At 39.5% G+C, this 14,670-nt stretch overlaps 1 protein-coding gene across 2 annotated transcripts in view; it reads right to left on the reverse strand.

Annotated features, from left to right (window-relative positions):
• LOC104599887 (exocyst complex component SEC5A-like) overlaps nucleotides 1-14,670 on the reverse strand; it is a 71,740-nt gene that overhangs the window by 25,716 nt on the left and 31,354 nt on the right. For both annotated transcript variants that reach the window (XR_016076027.1, XM_010262631.3), the window contains exons 7-10: nucleotides 10,726-10,830; nucleotides 8,268-8,342; nucleotides 7,950-8,087; nucleotides 7,643-7,834 (exon numbers count right to left, since the gene is read on the reverse strand). Coding sequence is in view for 1 of the 2 variants with exons in the window: in XM_010262631.3 (XP_010260933.1) it covers nucleotides 7,643-7,834; nucleotides 7,950-8,087; nucleotides 8,268-8,342; nucleotides 10,726-10,830 (510 nt within the window). In the remaining variant the exon portion in view is untranslated. The remainder of the gene's footprint in view (nucleotides 1-7,642; nucleotides 7,835-7,949; nucleotides 8,088-8,267; nucleotides 8,343-10,725; nucleotides 10,831-14,670) is intronic.

Consider the following 14,670-nt stretch of genomic DNA (forward strand, 5'->3'; position numbering starts at 1 on the left):
GATGGCACCGGTTAACCGGAGCCCGGAGGCACGGGGGTCCCCAGCCCCCGATGGGGCTGGGCCAAAAAAGATGTAATCTTTGGGGCTAGTGCTGTTTTCTTAGAAATACGCAGAAGGGAAGAGGATTTCAAGGACTGAGATATCTTCGACACTCCAGCTTTGGCCTTCCCAGGGTGAAGTGCTAATCAAAGCTAACTCCAGATCCTTTTTTCCTGGAACTGGACAGGAAAAGCATGCTGGAACAATCCAAGTTCCTGCAATCTTGTTTGGTAAGAAGTTTTGACTTGAAAGAACTTGATCTGGAGAAAGTACATTCCTGGTCTTCAAGAGTGTGGAGATGTAATCAGGGCTTCGATGTGAGGTGTCTGGATGGAGAAAATTGGCTGTTCTTCCTAACCTCTAAGGAAGAAGCTCGGAGAATTTTGAATACCAGTGCAAGGTGTTTTGGGGGAACACATTTGCACCTAGAACCCTGGACGGAGTACACCGGGGTTTGGCAGAAAAGAGGGGATAAGCAGAGACACTTTTGGATTAGAGTGTTCGGCCTCCCGGTACATTTGTGGAATAACGAAACAGGACGGAAGATCGGAGATATGTGTGGGGATTTCATGGAAGTGGACGACTCAAGAAGCTTCAGGGAATCTTTCGAATGTATGAGAATAAAGGTACAATCGATGGGGCTGCCTCCACAAACAGTTAACATAGTGGTTGGGGAGACAATGTATGCAGTAACGATCTGGCTGTAAATCAAAGCTGAAAAATGAAAACCCCAGCGGATTACAAAGAGGCAGTCTCGATAGGCATGGGTATCTCTCAGATTTTAACAGGGAAATCAGCCGAGGAAGAAGCACGGGCAGTGTTGGAATATTCAGAGAAAAAAGACATGGAGATTGCTCCAGTCTACACTTCTGGTAACCAGCAAAGTGCAGAACTCACCGGAGGTCAGGAGGAAGAAGGATGGAAGAAAGTGGAGAGGAGAACAAGAAGAAGACAAAATTCTAGCCGTAGACCTTCAAACAAATCCTACGGTCTAGAGTTTTGCGCGCCTGACAAAGGAAAAAGGACAAGGCCAGGTCAATTTCAAATTTCAAATCCCTTTAGTTTGAAATATGCCGACGTGGCCTAAGTAGATAAGCTGGCTGACGCAATAGCGGACTGGCTAAAAAATCACACTCAGGAGTTGGGCTTTGAAGCCCGCGATTTCAGGCGAAAGGACAAGCCTGCCCATTCTTTTAACCCAGGCCTAGTCCATTTTAAAAGCCCAGCCTAAAACATCAATCGGAAGCCCACCACAGGTGGATCTGAAGGAAAAGGCAAAGGGAAAGCCCAAAATGTGTTTTTGGCTTCATCCTCCTCAGAGACTGAAGATACTGTATTCGATGGAGAAGGATCAAGCTTTCAGGAGAGATGGGATGCTGCGTATCAATGCAATAGTGAGAGAAGTGGTGATACACTGTATGAGAATGTCCTATCAGACTCAGGTGAAGCTGGTGAAGAAGAAGGTTCCTCCAGTAAAAGTCCAAAGGCAAGGGGCAGGTTAATTATTCTGAAGGACCTTGTTCAAGCCAAGTCATTCTCAGATGCAGTCAGAGGCTCGGAAGAGAAGGAAAAGGGCATGACGGCGAGTTTGGAGGAACAAAATAACATGGCAATGGTAGCTACAGCAGTGGAAGACGTTGGAGAAAAAGAAGATTTTCCACTGCTATGTCAAACACTGTTGCAACACACTCCAGAACCTCTCGCAGTGCTCCTACCAGCTGATGGATGCTCTCAGATCCATTCGCAATCAGTAAATCTAAGGTATGTAAAAGAAAATGAAATTTCAAATTGGGCTCTCTCTAAGTTTTTGAGTTTTCAGGATTTTCTGGGGGTTTCTTTCAAAGGGTTAGAGGAGGAAATGAAAGCACTGCTGGCTGCCATTGAAAATAGATTTTTGGTGGAAAAAGGAAAAAAAAAAGAACAGGAGGCAATCGAAAGAAATGTTGAGACTAGCCTGGGTTTAAACGACCCAACAGGAAGTGGGAGACGTAATAGGAAATTTTAAAAATCAATAAATGGAGAGAATTAAAATACTTTCTTGGAATGTTCAAGGCCTGTGCTCGGGCAGAAGGAGGATGGTAATCAAGGACTTTATAAAAGACAGGAAACTTGATATTCTAATTTTACAGGAGACTAAGTTACAGAATTTAACCTTCAGAGAGGTGAGTAGTGTTTGGGGTTTTGACCCAGTTGATTGGGTCAAACTCCCAGCAGTGAATACTGCTGGTGGAGTAGCTTTATTGTGGAATAATAGTGCCTTCAAACTTTTGGACAAGAGGATAGGTTTGTATTCCATATCAGTCAAACTTCTGTGGGAAGTAAAGAACATACAGTTACTGGTAACAGGGGTGTATGGGCCGGTGGACTACAGACTGAAAGAAGCTTTCTGGGAAGAGCTGAACTCAATTAGAAGAGATTGGGGAGACCCTTGGGTGACAGGGGGGATTTCAATGCCATAGTAGACCCAGAAGACAAGAAAGGTTGTAAAAGGAGAAACGAAGGCACGAGTCTATTCAAGGATTTTATTCAAATTTGAGAGCTAATCAATTTGCCCCTCTTAGGAGCTAGGTATACCTGGACCAATAATCAAGATAGGCCTTCATTGGTAAGACTAGACGGATTCTTGATCTCTACTGATTGGGAAGATGCCTTCCCCAACTCAAAGCAGGAAGCCCTTCCAAGATTTGTTTCTGACCACATTCCACTTCTATTAGACACGGGTGGTTTGAGAAAATTTTCACCCCCCTTTAGACTTGAACACTGTTGGCTGGAATCAGAGGAGCTGGTTTCCAATATCCAGCAATGGTGGGCTGAAAGTTTCTTCAAAGGCACAGCCAGCCATGTGTTTTTTAAAAAACTCCAGTGGCTGAAAGCTAAACTAAAACAGTGGCAGAAAGAAAGATCAAGGAAAGATGAGGAGAAAAAGGACTTTTTTCTTGAAATTAGTTGCTGATTTGGATGCAGAGGAGGAAACTGGACCTTTGGATGAGGAGAAGAGAAGGAGAAGGGCAGGGGCAAAGAAGGATTATGAATCCTTAGCTTACCAAAATGAAATTAAATGGAGACAAAGGTCAAGGGCTATGTGGCTAAAAGCAGGAGATAGCAATTCAGCTTTCTTTCACAAGTTAGCTAATGCTAGAAGAAGGCTAAATTCCATAAACCAGCTAGAGGTAGGAGATAAGACTGTATCTCAAGAAAAAGAAATTGCTGAAACTTGTGAATTCTTCTTCAAAAATCTTTTCAGTGAACCTTGCAAACGAAGACCAAAGCCGAATGGTATTCAGTTTGACACCCTCACGGATCAGCAGGCCAAGGATCTAGAAAAACCTTTCTCAGAAAGAGAAGTTAAGGAGGCTATTGACAGTTTGGAAGGGGAAAAAGCCCCTGGACCAGATGGATTTACTATCCTTTTCTACAAGAAATTCTGGGAACTAATTAAAATAGAACTGTTGAAAGTTTTGGAGGAGTTTTATGAATCGGCTGCTTTAGAGAGAAGTCTGAATGCCACTTTCCTATCTCTGATCTCTAAGAAAAGCGGAGCTAAAGAGATGAAGGATTTTAGGCCATTAAGCCTGATTGGTAGTGTATACAAAATCCTAGCCAAAGTACTGGCAACAAGGCTAAGAGCTGTGATGGAATCTCTGATTTCACCTCACCAAGGTGCCTTTGTTCATAATAAACAAATTCATGATGGAGTTCTTATTGCAAATAAATTAATTGACTCCAGGTTAAGAAGTGGGAGGAAAGGGCTGATTGGCAAAATTGACTTAGAAAAAGCCTACGATCATGTTAATTGGGCATTCTTATACTATATGCTGGATAGGATGCATTTTGGTTCAAAATGGAGGAGCTGGATTAAAGTCCGCATCTCAACCTCAAGGTTTTCATTAATAATAAATGGGTCAGTAAAAGGAAACTTCACAAGCTCAAGAGGGATGAGACAGGGAGACCCGTTATCACCCCTGCCTTTTCTAATTGTGATGAAAGGCCTAAGTAAACTGGTGGGAAGGGATTCAGATTTGGAGTTTCTAGACAGTTTTGAAGTAAGGCCTAATGGGACCAAAATCCCCATGTTACAATACGCAGATGATACACTCCTTTTCTGCAATGCTTCAGAGGATCAAATTATAAACCTGAAATATCTACTGTTCTGGTTTGAGATTATTTCAGGCCTGAAGGTGAATTTGACAAAAAGTGAAATAATAGCTGTGGGGGAAGTCCCTAATATTCATGATTTGGCTGAGTTATTGGGATGCAAAGTGGGAAGCCTGCCCTCAAGTTACTTGGGTCTGCCCCTTGGAGCTAAATGTACTTCCAAAGCTATTTGGTGAACAGTTCTAAAAAGGATGGATCAAAAATTGTCAACTTGGAAGTCAAGGTACCTCTCTAAAGGTGGAAAGGTCACACTAACCAAAAGTGTGTTAGCTAGTCTTCCAACTTACCTTATGACACTTTTTGCTATCCCATCGGAGGTGGCAAAGAAAATGGAGAAAAAGATGAGAAACTTTCTTTGGAAAGGCTGGAAAGAGACTCACAAGTATCATTTAGTGAGCTGGGATCAAATCTGCAAACCTCAATCACAAGGTGATTTAGGGTTAAGACATTTGAAGTTGTTCAACATAGCTTTATTGGGAAGTTGGCTGTGGAGATTCTCAACTGAACCAAATAATCTCTGGAGAAAAGTAATAGAGAAGTATGGCCTAAGGAACAATGGGTGGGATGCTGGACCACCCCCTCAAACCTATGGTTGTGGAGTATGGAAAGGAATTTGTAAGGCAGCTAGAAAGTTCTCCGACTGCATCAGTTTTAAAGTGGGAGATCGAAGAAAAGTGAAATTCTGGTCACACCACTGGATTGGTGACAGGCCCCTAAAGGAGATGTTTCCTGACTTGTACAATGTGGCCTTAGACAAAGAAGCCTTAGTGGCAGACACATTCAGATTTCAGGAGAATAGCATGTGTTGGACTCCCTCATTTAGGAGTTTCAATGACTGGGAAATTCAGCAGGTTGCTGACCTTCTCTCTCTGTTACAAAGCCAGCAACTAAATCTCCATTCCCAAGACACAAAAAATCTGGAAAGGGACCAAAACTGGAGTTTTCACAGTTAAATCCTTCTATTATAAGCTAGTGAGGACTGAATCTCCTTTTCCTAGTCAGGCCATTTGGGGGAATCTAGCTCCTACAAAAATTAAGTTCTTTGTTTGGGTTGCAGCTTTGGAGAGATGTTTGTCTAAGGAAATGTTGATAAAAAAAAGAACGAGCATTCCAGATATCAGGTGCTGTCTATGTAATGAGGAGGTGGAGTCAGTTGGACATCTCTGCCTATATTGTAAGCTTAGCACTACAGTATGGAGCCACTTTTTGAAATCCCTGAATCTGAACTGGTGCATGTCAGCATCAGTTAAAGCTCTTTTGGAAGAATGGAAGATTTCTGGACTTTCCAAAAAAAGGGAGACTTTGCTGGGCTTCTGTCCCTCCAGAAGTGCTATGGGCTTTTGTGTGGTCAGAAAGAAATACAAGGCTGTTTGAGAAGAAATCCTCTTCTGAAGCCGAGGTCATTAATTTAGCCATAGATGTCATTAGGAGCTGGTTGTCAATACATTCTAATTTCAAAGATGTTACTTCTGATCATACTTTTTTGAGAGTGGACCTTTTTTTAGGTCCTTTTTTGTACAGATTCTCGTTGTACAAAGGACCAGTTATTAATATAATCATACTTTACCTTCTTTCAAAAAAAAACACTCTTGGTTTTTTTATTTTATTTATTTTCAATGCATGAGAGGGTTACCTTTTGCTCCCAAACTTTCAAAACCTCCCAACACTATTTGTATTGGTGTATCCATGTGTTTCCATGGTCACTGATATCGCATTGATAATTTGATCCTTGGCTATGAGTAGTGTGTGAAACCAAGTCTTCCTGAGACCTGGCCTTATTATCAAATGTGTAATTATTCATTTCTTCCCAAACACCCCAGATCACCACATGATCATGAATACCCCAACCCTTAATGATCAATACACCTCCCTCTCCATTTCTATAACATCTCTAGCACTGCGATGATGAGAGACAGCATTATAATTTCTTAATAGGTATTATATTCATGTACAAATTCATCCAAAGGAATACATCAGCACCCATGTACACCAAGGCCTTGTACAATAGGAATATATAAAAAGAAACATAAAAAAATTAGCTATTTACAAATAGACTCTCAGAAAAGGAAAAAAAAAAAAAGAGTTAATATGAATTTCCTGAAGTCTCTTTATCACCAGTAATCACTATATCATCCCTGGTCAATTTCTATCCAACCAGGCCTGAAGTTGTTCAGACATCAACATCAACTATTAATGGTGAATTGGTGATTTAGTTGCAAACCAGATTGAAGAAAATGGATAAAGAAGAAGGGGAAAATAGAGAAGAAAAGATATTGGAGATTTGGAGAGAAAGAATAGATTAACCTAATCAGCCCACTCAATCATTCTATTAATTCAAATAGGAAATCAACTAAGGAAATTTACACAGTTGCTCCTTCATCCGCTCTAGGGGCGACCATTTGTAGCTCGGCCCAGAAATTTCCAGGCTTAGCCCTAGGTTTTGTACTTTTGTATGTATGTGTCTGTGTTATTTTATATTGCAATTTGTATTATATAAATAAGGTACGACATAAATTTTATGCACATACTAGGTGTCATATAATATAAAATATCATATATATCTAACGTTTTGTATTTAAAGTCATAAGCCCAGAAGCCTAGCCCATGATCACCCTGATTCCATCCCCAACACATTGAGTTTCTCTACAGATTTTGTTTAATCAGTAACAGAATAATTTTATAAATAATAAATGTGTATCAAACTATATGCAGTATAGTCATTTTTAAGTATGTATAATAGAAACGGTAATGGAGTTTCTCTACAGATCTAAACCACTTCCAACCTCAGTGACAGGTGGAAATGTTTTTAATTAATGCTTTGCTAACTGCAAATTTTACAGAATCTAACAGTCAATTAATTTTTGGCTTTCAAGTCCTAATGGTTTTAAGGTGGTAGTAGTTGCAACCATGCATACTAAAGTCCAGAACAAAAGCCAAGAGTTTGTTGATAAATTGGCCGCAATAGCACGAGTGATACATGATAGCAGTAGCAAGTAGCAACAACAAAAATGAGGCTATCTCGTTTGTTGATAAATTGGCAGCTAACTGAACAGGGGTTCTTGCTGTCACATGACAATGAAACTTAAGGGAGCACTGGCTAGGTCAAGTTGAAAGAGATTAAGAAAAAGAGAAATATATCTGTTGTGGTAATCCCCAATTGTTCTCCAGAAAAGAGAAGTATGATAGTTTTCCCACAATTAGAGAAAACACTGGTATCCAAGGTACAAATTTGCAGTCTAGAATCCTACATTTTGCCATGTTTTGGAGCAAAGAGATGCAACTATAAGCTACAAGGAAACAAGGATAAGTCATAAAGCTTTAATGACAACGAACTAACAAACTTAAATGAATGTATCCTGAAATGCAATTTCAAGATCTTTGAAGCAGCATTGTATTAAATATTCATATTTGATATGCTAGAGGGTTTATGTTTAAGAATTGGAAATACCTTTGCGAATTTCCCACTGAAGACAGAAACTGCTACTTTCCAAAAGGCAGGTATATGATGAATAAGAACAGCAGTTAACCTGCGGATATACCTTCCTCTCAGTGCATCCACATCTTCAGCAGCCAAATCTACCGACAATGAATCTATTGAGAAATGAGCATCTCCAACAATATTTGAATCGGCTACATCTGACTGATGATAACAGAAAAGACAAGTATCAAGTGCATTAAGCATTGAATGCAATTAGACGTGGTGATCTATAGATTAGCTTTTCTCCACACAATTTAAGATCAACAAGTGCACTTACAGATTCGGTTGAATCTTGTTGGATTTTCTTCCACTTTGCATCAGAAAGTGCCTTCTCACGGATCTCATTACGCAAAGCTTCCACTCTTGCTTCATGATCTAAGGTGCATTGTTCAAGCAAGCCCCGAATCCTGTTATTCTGCAAAAGATAAACCTAGGTAACTTAACCAGAACCAAATATGTGGTGCAAAAGACTAAGGAATTTAAACCCCATGCAGCAAGCAAATAGATAAGTGCCTTCAAAAAAAAAAAAAAAAAAAAAAAACTTCAATAATATGACCTGGTTATGGATCTCACCAACAATAATAGTTCTGCTAACCTGAATATTTAGATAATGCCAAACTGGATCTGACTCAGGATCCAACTCCAACAACAGTCTCACAGTGTTTTCAAGCTGATAATGATTTGAAGACAAGTTACGATGGTTAGCCCATAATAGATGTATAAGATCTTCATGGAAGTAAGCATGCATTGCTAGTTACCAAGCATAAGACTAGTGACTCATATAAATGGAATCATGCAAACTATAATACATGCAAAGTTCACAAGTTTTCTGTCAAGACTCTCTACTAAACAGAAGGATACCAGTAAAATGGAGTACAACCAATTTTTCCCAGATTTTCCAATACCTAAAGAGCCATTTTGTCCTGCCTATCCAGGGTCTTGGGAGGGCTGGACTGGATACAGACCTAACTTTTAACTTTTTTTTTTGCAAAAAGTGGACACTATCAGACTACAGAGTGTGTTCTTTCATGCTTGTCAGCCTGAAGATTTTATCAATGCACCAAGCAGTGGTCCGTCAGCTTTTCCAATACCTATCTTATATTGTTCATAAATTCCAAAATTTTGAAACAACTTCCTAATACATAATTAATATAAAGATGGATTGATATTTGATATTGCAATTTATATTCTTATGTGTCACTTATTTCACAGATCAGAGCAGCTAGTGGCAGGCAAAGTGCTAAAATTAGGGATATATAGTAGGGAGAAGTCTGTGGTGCTTGTGATCAAAAGACATGTGCTAAAAAGTGAAAGAAGACATGTTTCATTCACCTTCATTATCCAATCTTTCAAGTTTGCACAAGACTTTAGTTAATTGCTCCATGCCTTTACTTCCAACCTGTGAATGAAAGCTAGTCTTACTTTTATTTAGGTATAGAGAAGCCTGCGGTGCTTGTGATCAAAATGCATGTGCTAAAAAGTGAAAGAAAACATGTTTCTTTCACCTTCATTATCCAATCTTTCAAGTTTTGACAAGACTTTACTTAATTGCTCTATGTCTTTACTTCCAACCTGTGAATGAAAGCCAGTCTTACTTTTATTTAAGTTCGTACTTTTACATGAAAATTTAGCTTTGTATATAAAATAGATCCCACACCTCTTATACCTCTTAAAGATCTCAATATCATAAAGGACCAGTTTCAGGATCCTCTTGAAACGCAGGCAAATCTCTGGATGCCCATCAGCATGCAGTTAGTGTGATTGACCATATTAAATAACATGCACGAAAGGTTCTAGGAAGCATGTCCATGTGCTCAACTATATTAAAGAATAATGGACAGGATCACCATCATCAGGAGGTTTTAAAATATAGTTATCTATTTGCACTGATCATAGATGAATTAACTAAACATATTCAGGAGGAAGCTCCATGGTGCATGTTGTTTGCGGATGACATTGTTTTAATTGATGAAACTAATGAAGGATTAAATGCAAAATTAAGTTTATGGACAAATGCCTTAGAAACAAGAGGTTTTAAAATAAGTAGGACCAAAACAAAGTATATGACATGAATTATCAAAAAAAAACAGAGTATATGACATGTAAATTTAGTAATAATAGGAATGTAAATCAAGATACACTTAGGATTGGAGACCAAGAGATAATTCAATGTGACCATTTTCAATACCTTGGTTCAATAATTCATAACAAGGGAGAGATTGAGGAGGATGACACCCAAAGAATTAGAGCATGATCGGAAAAATGGAGGTGTGCATCTAGACTTTTGTGTGATAGGCGAATACCACTTAGATTAAAAGGAAAATTCTATAAACCAGTTGTAAGGCCAGCTATGTTGTATGAAGCAAAGTGTTGGGCAGTCAAAAAACATGTCCAGAAAATGAATGTGGCAAAAACGTGAATGCTAAGATGGATGAGTGGAAAAACTAGAAAGGATAGGATTAGGAATGAAGTTATCCATAAGAACCTAGGAACTAGGAGTAGCTCCAATATGTGATAAAATGAGAGAGAGTAAACTAAGATGGTTTGGGCACATGCATAGAAGACCAACAATTGTGCCAATTAGAAGTGATTTGCTACACATTGAAGGGGCTAGAAGAGCTCAGGGTAGACCATAAAGGGCATGGGTAGAAGTAGTAAGAAATGATTTAAGCACTAATAGTTTAACAGTGGATATAGCTTTAAATAGAACGGAATGGCGAAACAGGATTCATGTAGCTGACCCCATATAGTTGGGGTAAGGCATGTATGATGATGATGATACACCATCATCATTTCTCATATTGCAAGGCTGCTTATAGCCCATGCAACCTTAGGTCTATTAACTGCCTGTTTATCCAATACATCAACCATTCCATTTGCAGTTCTCCTTACAACCATGAATATTATTCCCAAACTTATATATTTATTATAACACAATTACCCATTCAACAAGAAATGAAGCATGCTTCATGTCAAATGCTTCTTCACATGTATTTGGATTCAGAATGACAAAATACTGCAGACAAACACAAACAAAGTGAATAAGAACTTACATCCGCTAGGTCTATTTGTGGATCTTCCATTGACTTGTAAAGCATGCCTTTGAACTCTTTCATCACTTTTTCCACCTCCTCAAGAACACGTTTAAGTATTCCAACCTGAAAGCAAATGATATCATCATGAGAACATGGTTACGGTGGAAAGACCACATCTGAAAGCAAATGATATACATCCTACTTCAGCTAAGACTTTACGCTTCTACCCACCCACCTACCCCCCATGGCTGGTTCATCAAGCTAAACTTCAATAGTTTGAGATGAGATAGGGCTCTTGTACTAGTCTCTCAGTTGTCCCATTATGCGAGTATCTTTCTTTGTACTCATATAATTCTGTTTCTACTAAACTTTTCTTGATCTTACTGCCCATCAATAGAAAAGGGTGGGTGGGGAGAACATTTAAATTTGTTTTGTGGCAAGCTAGAAGCAGTTTGAATTTGGTCCTGCCTGCAAATAAGGACTCATAATCACATTCTATCAATTTTATTACTGAAAAGCTTGGACCAGATATTACTTGGCAGTAACCAGCAGAGGACAACAAAAGACATACCATGATTAATTACTCTCTTAAGGGTATCCATCTAACCACCATCTATGGAAAAAAGAAAAGAAAAGAAAAAAATAAAAAATAAAAGTATTGAGACTGAGAAGAAATTTTTCTAGAAATTGAAAGAACTCCTAGGTACTCACTCTGTCACTTGTAACTGACAGGTACCCAGAGCAGATGGCAGAGAGAACCTTTGATGCAGATAACTTCTTTTTGGACAAGCCCCAGTTGAGACATCAACAAAGGCACTTAACTCATAGACATATACACAAAAGGACAGGCTAACTGGGTGGAGATCAGAGTTTCACATGAGGGCCATAGGGCAGTAGCCATACCATTGAACACATTACCTAATGTTACTCCATTGGTTTAAGGCTGCATCTCATCTGTGGGAAGATGACAACTGACTTTTGAGAAAATAAATCATTGGTCTACAATGTAGATATGGGTGCTAATATGATATGAATGATTGAAGCACAACCAATGAAAAAAAATTGGCATGGATTAGCAATACATTGAGAGTGCAGGACAAGATACCACATAGTATCGTCAACCGTTGACATCTACAATGTGCAGATCAAGACATGCTGTCAAGGTGCCTTAGAGCCTTGCTTAGAGGGCAGTCAACTGGGGGCTTCATCATCAGTTTCCAGATATATTATTCATCAGGTTAGTCCCCTCCCTTGTAGGGAGATATCAAACCATTTAATGGGTGATACTTGAATATTCAAGGAACTTTGGATATCGGGGCATTGAGAAGCTTTGAGGGGTGACTGCTGCACTCCATTCAAATCCAACAGGTAATGGATTATTTGTTTGGGGCCTTGAGGCTCCACTGGTGCAGGGGCATCACTTGATCCATTTCCTAGGCTACAATAGACTGGAGGTCAAGGAGAACTAACATGGTTATGATTGGCTGGATGTTGGATGGACAGGAAGTCCCTTGGTTTCTTTATCCTCGTCTTAAATAAGCAAGAGCTCTAGCAGCAAGAAGGAACATCTGATTGGGTATGGAGATCTGCAATGAGTTAGCAAATTCTCTAGCTACAAGTGGATGGGGAAAATGAATTAATTTGGGGCCTGTCCATTCTGGACTAGGTCCTATGTATTTTTGTATTAAAAGGGTATGGAAGGTATGATTGCCAATGCCAACCCAGTGGTCTGTAATCATCCTTTCACCTGCAGTTCCTTTTCCTTGTACCATTACTTATCTCTCATTTTTTCTCATTTTAATATAATTTTGATCCGGTGGCCAAATAAACAAATATCAAGGAAAAAACAGTTTATTTGAGTTGTAAATTGTAATTCTGTTCCTAGGCCCCTGGTTCAGGTCTGTTCCTCCTGAATAGGGCGCTTTGTAATCTTTGTCTCCTCTTAATAAAATTACATTACCTTTTTCAAAAAAAAATCTTAGATATCATAAGATTTTTTTATCATTAACTCATATATTGTATCCTGAGATTCAAGTGACAACCATTCAATGAATAGTAATTAATCTTGCATGGCACAAAAAGGATGGATAGCAGATGCTAACCCATAGTCACCATCTTATCAACTGTAAGGTGGCTTGTAGTCTGGCAATTTTTTCTTGACCTAGTTAGAGAAGACAGCTTCCACTGGAAGCTCCCAACTCTGGGAAAGAGGAGTAATGTGTATTGGACTGCAGTATTTTATGCTGTCATGTGGAGCATCTGGGAAGAGCACAACAAAAGAAATTTTGAAAACAAGTGCAGTTCTCTAGAGGGTTTTGAAAAGGTGTATCCTGGCTTTGTTTAACTACTGGATGCTGACTAATAGGAGCTTCAGAAGCATTTACTATGGTGATCTGGACAGAAATCTCTTGGAAATCCTACAATCTGCTCTCTCTCCAAGGCCAGACAGTGCTTTTACCCACCTTCTTGATAGTAATCTAAGAAGAAATCATGAGTCTCCACCAGCTGCTGGAATTGGAGAAGTCATTTTAAATCCTGGTGGGAGCCTGTGGGCCTTCAGTGGACCAACCACTGCTGATGCCTCAGAAGCTGAGGTCCAAGCACAACTAACAGGCCACCAGATAGCTAAATCCCTCCAGGCGGAGTCTCTTCTAGTGGGAGATTCCAGGAATGTGATTGGCTGAATTAACAAGAAAGGGACTAAGCCTTGGAGGCTGGCTGAATCAGGATCGGGAAGGGGTTTTTTGTATAGTGCAAATATTTTACCTGCATCGTGAGTTTTTGTTCTTTTTGTTGCTAAGACCTCCTCTTTGTGTACATCATCTCATGATCATGTACACCCCTCCCTCTCTTTTGGTTTAATGAAAGTTACTCTTTCTCAAAAATTAAAGATGCTAACTGTTAGTGGTGTTAGTGAAGGGGTATTTCAGTCTTTGTACTTGTTGAGAATGCTGATGTGTACTGTTATGTTAGTTCGAGTGCCTCTTACTTAAAGAAGGGCACTCAAGTCTTTTTCAATAAGTCAATAATATAATAATAGGTCTGGCCGAATCAAGGGATTAACTTTTTTCCCTAATTCGAACCAGCCTTTCTCTCTTTTCTCTCTTCTCTCTTTTCTTCTTTCCTCTCCTACTTCTTGCTGTCTACTTTACTCTACAGTCAACGAACAAGACAGAATTCTATGGCAGGTCAAACTTCAACATGGTATCAGAGCTAGGTTCACCAAATCAGACTTGCTAGAATTCTGCCTTCTGCGCATTCGAATTAGGGTTTCACTTGGGGTTCTCAGTTGTGAGTTGGAGACTGGGAAAAGGGCTGAAAAGGAGTGATCGCCCTCTTCCCTAGGAGGTCTCTATGCCTCCGATTGTGTCGTTGGTGATTGGTTGCTGTGGTTTCTAAGCCCTAGTTAGGGCTGGTACGTGTGGTGCAGTGGTGTCTCAGCCCTTCGTATGGTTGGCCTTCAGGCGATGAGGTAAAGTTTTTTTTTATATATTTTTTTTTGTTATGGAATACATGAGAGGTGTAGTACAGTTCGCATGATGGGTTCTCAGATTGCAGTATGCTAGGGTTTATTCTGGTTTGTGTGTGATTCGAATGGCAATAGTGTCTACTTAATGGTGAAGCTTCCTATAGTTGTGGATTAATGTTGGTGGTGTTACAAGTGTGGTTTTCAGCTTTTGATATCGCTGAAATCAGTGTGTAGACCTCGGTGAGTAGGGGTTGTGGTGTTGTAGTTTTCAACATTTAATACTGCTGAAATCAGTGTACAGACTTCGGTGAGTAGGGTTTGTGGTGTTGCAGTTCTCAGCTGTTCAAATCAGTGTGCAGATTTCGATGAAGTGTCTGTGTGTAGTGTGCAGTGTGTAGTGCTCCTAATTCAGTGCTCAGAATTAAGGGAGTTCGGCAATGGCAGATAACAGTGATAGTAAACCTAGTGTCATGATATCTACTGACTACCTGAAT

Source organism: Nelumbo nucifera, chromosome 5, assembly GCF_055504915.1.
Source record: "Nelumbo nucifera cultivar China Antique chromosome 5, China Antique-T2T, whole genome shotgun sequence".
NCBI classification, from domain to species: domain Eukaryota; kingdom Viridiplantae; phylum Streptophyta; class Magnoliopsida; order Proteales; family Nelumbonaceae; genus Nelumbo; species Nelumbo nucifera.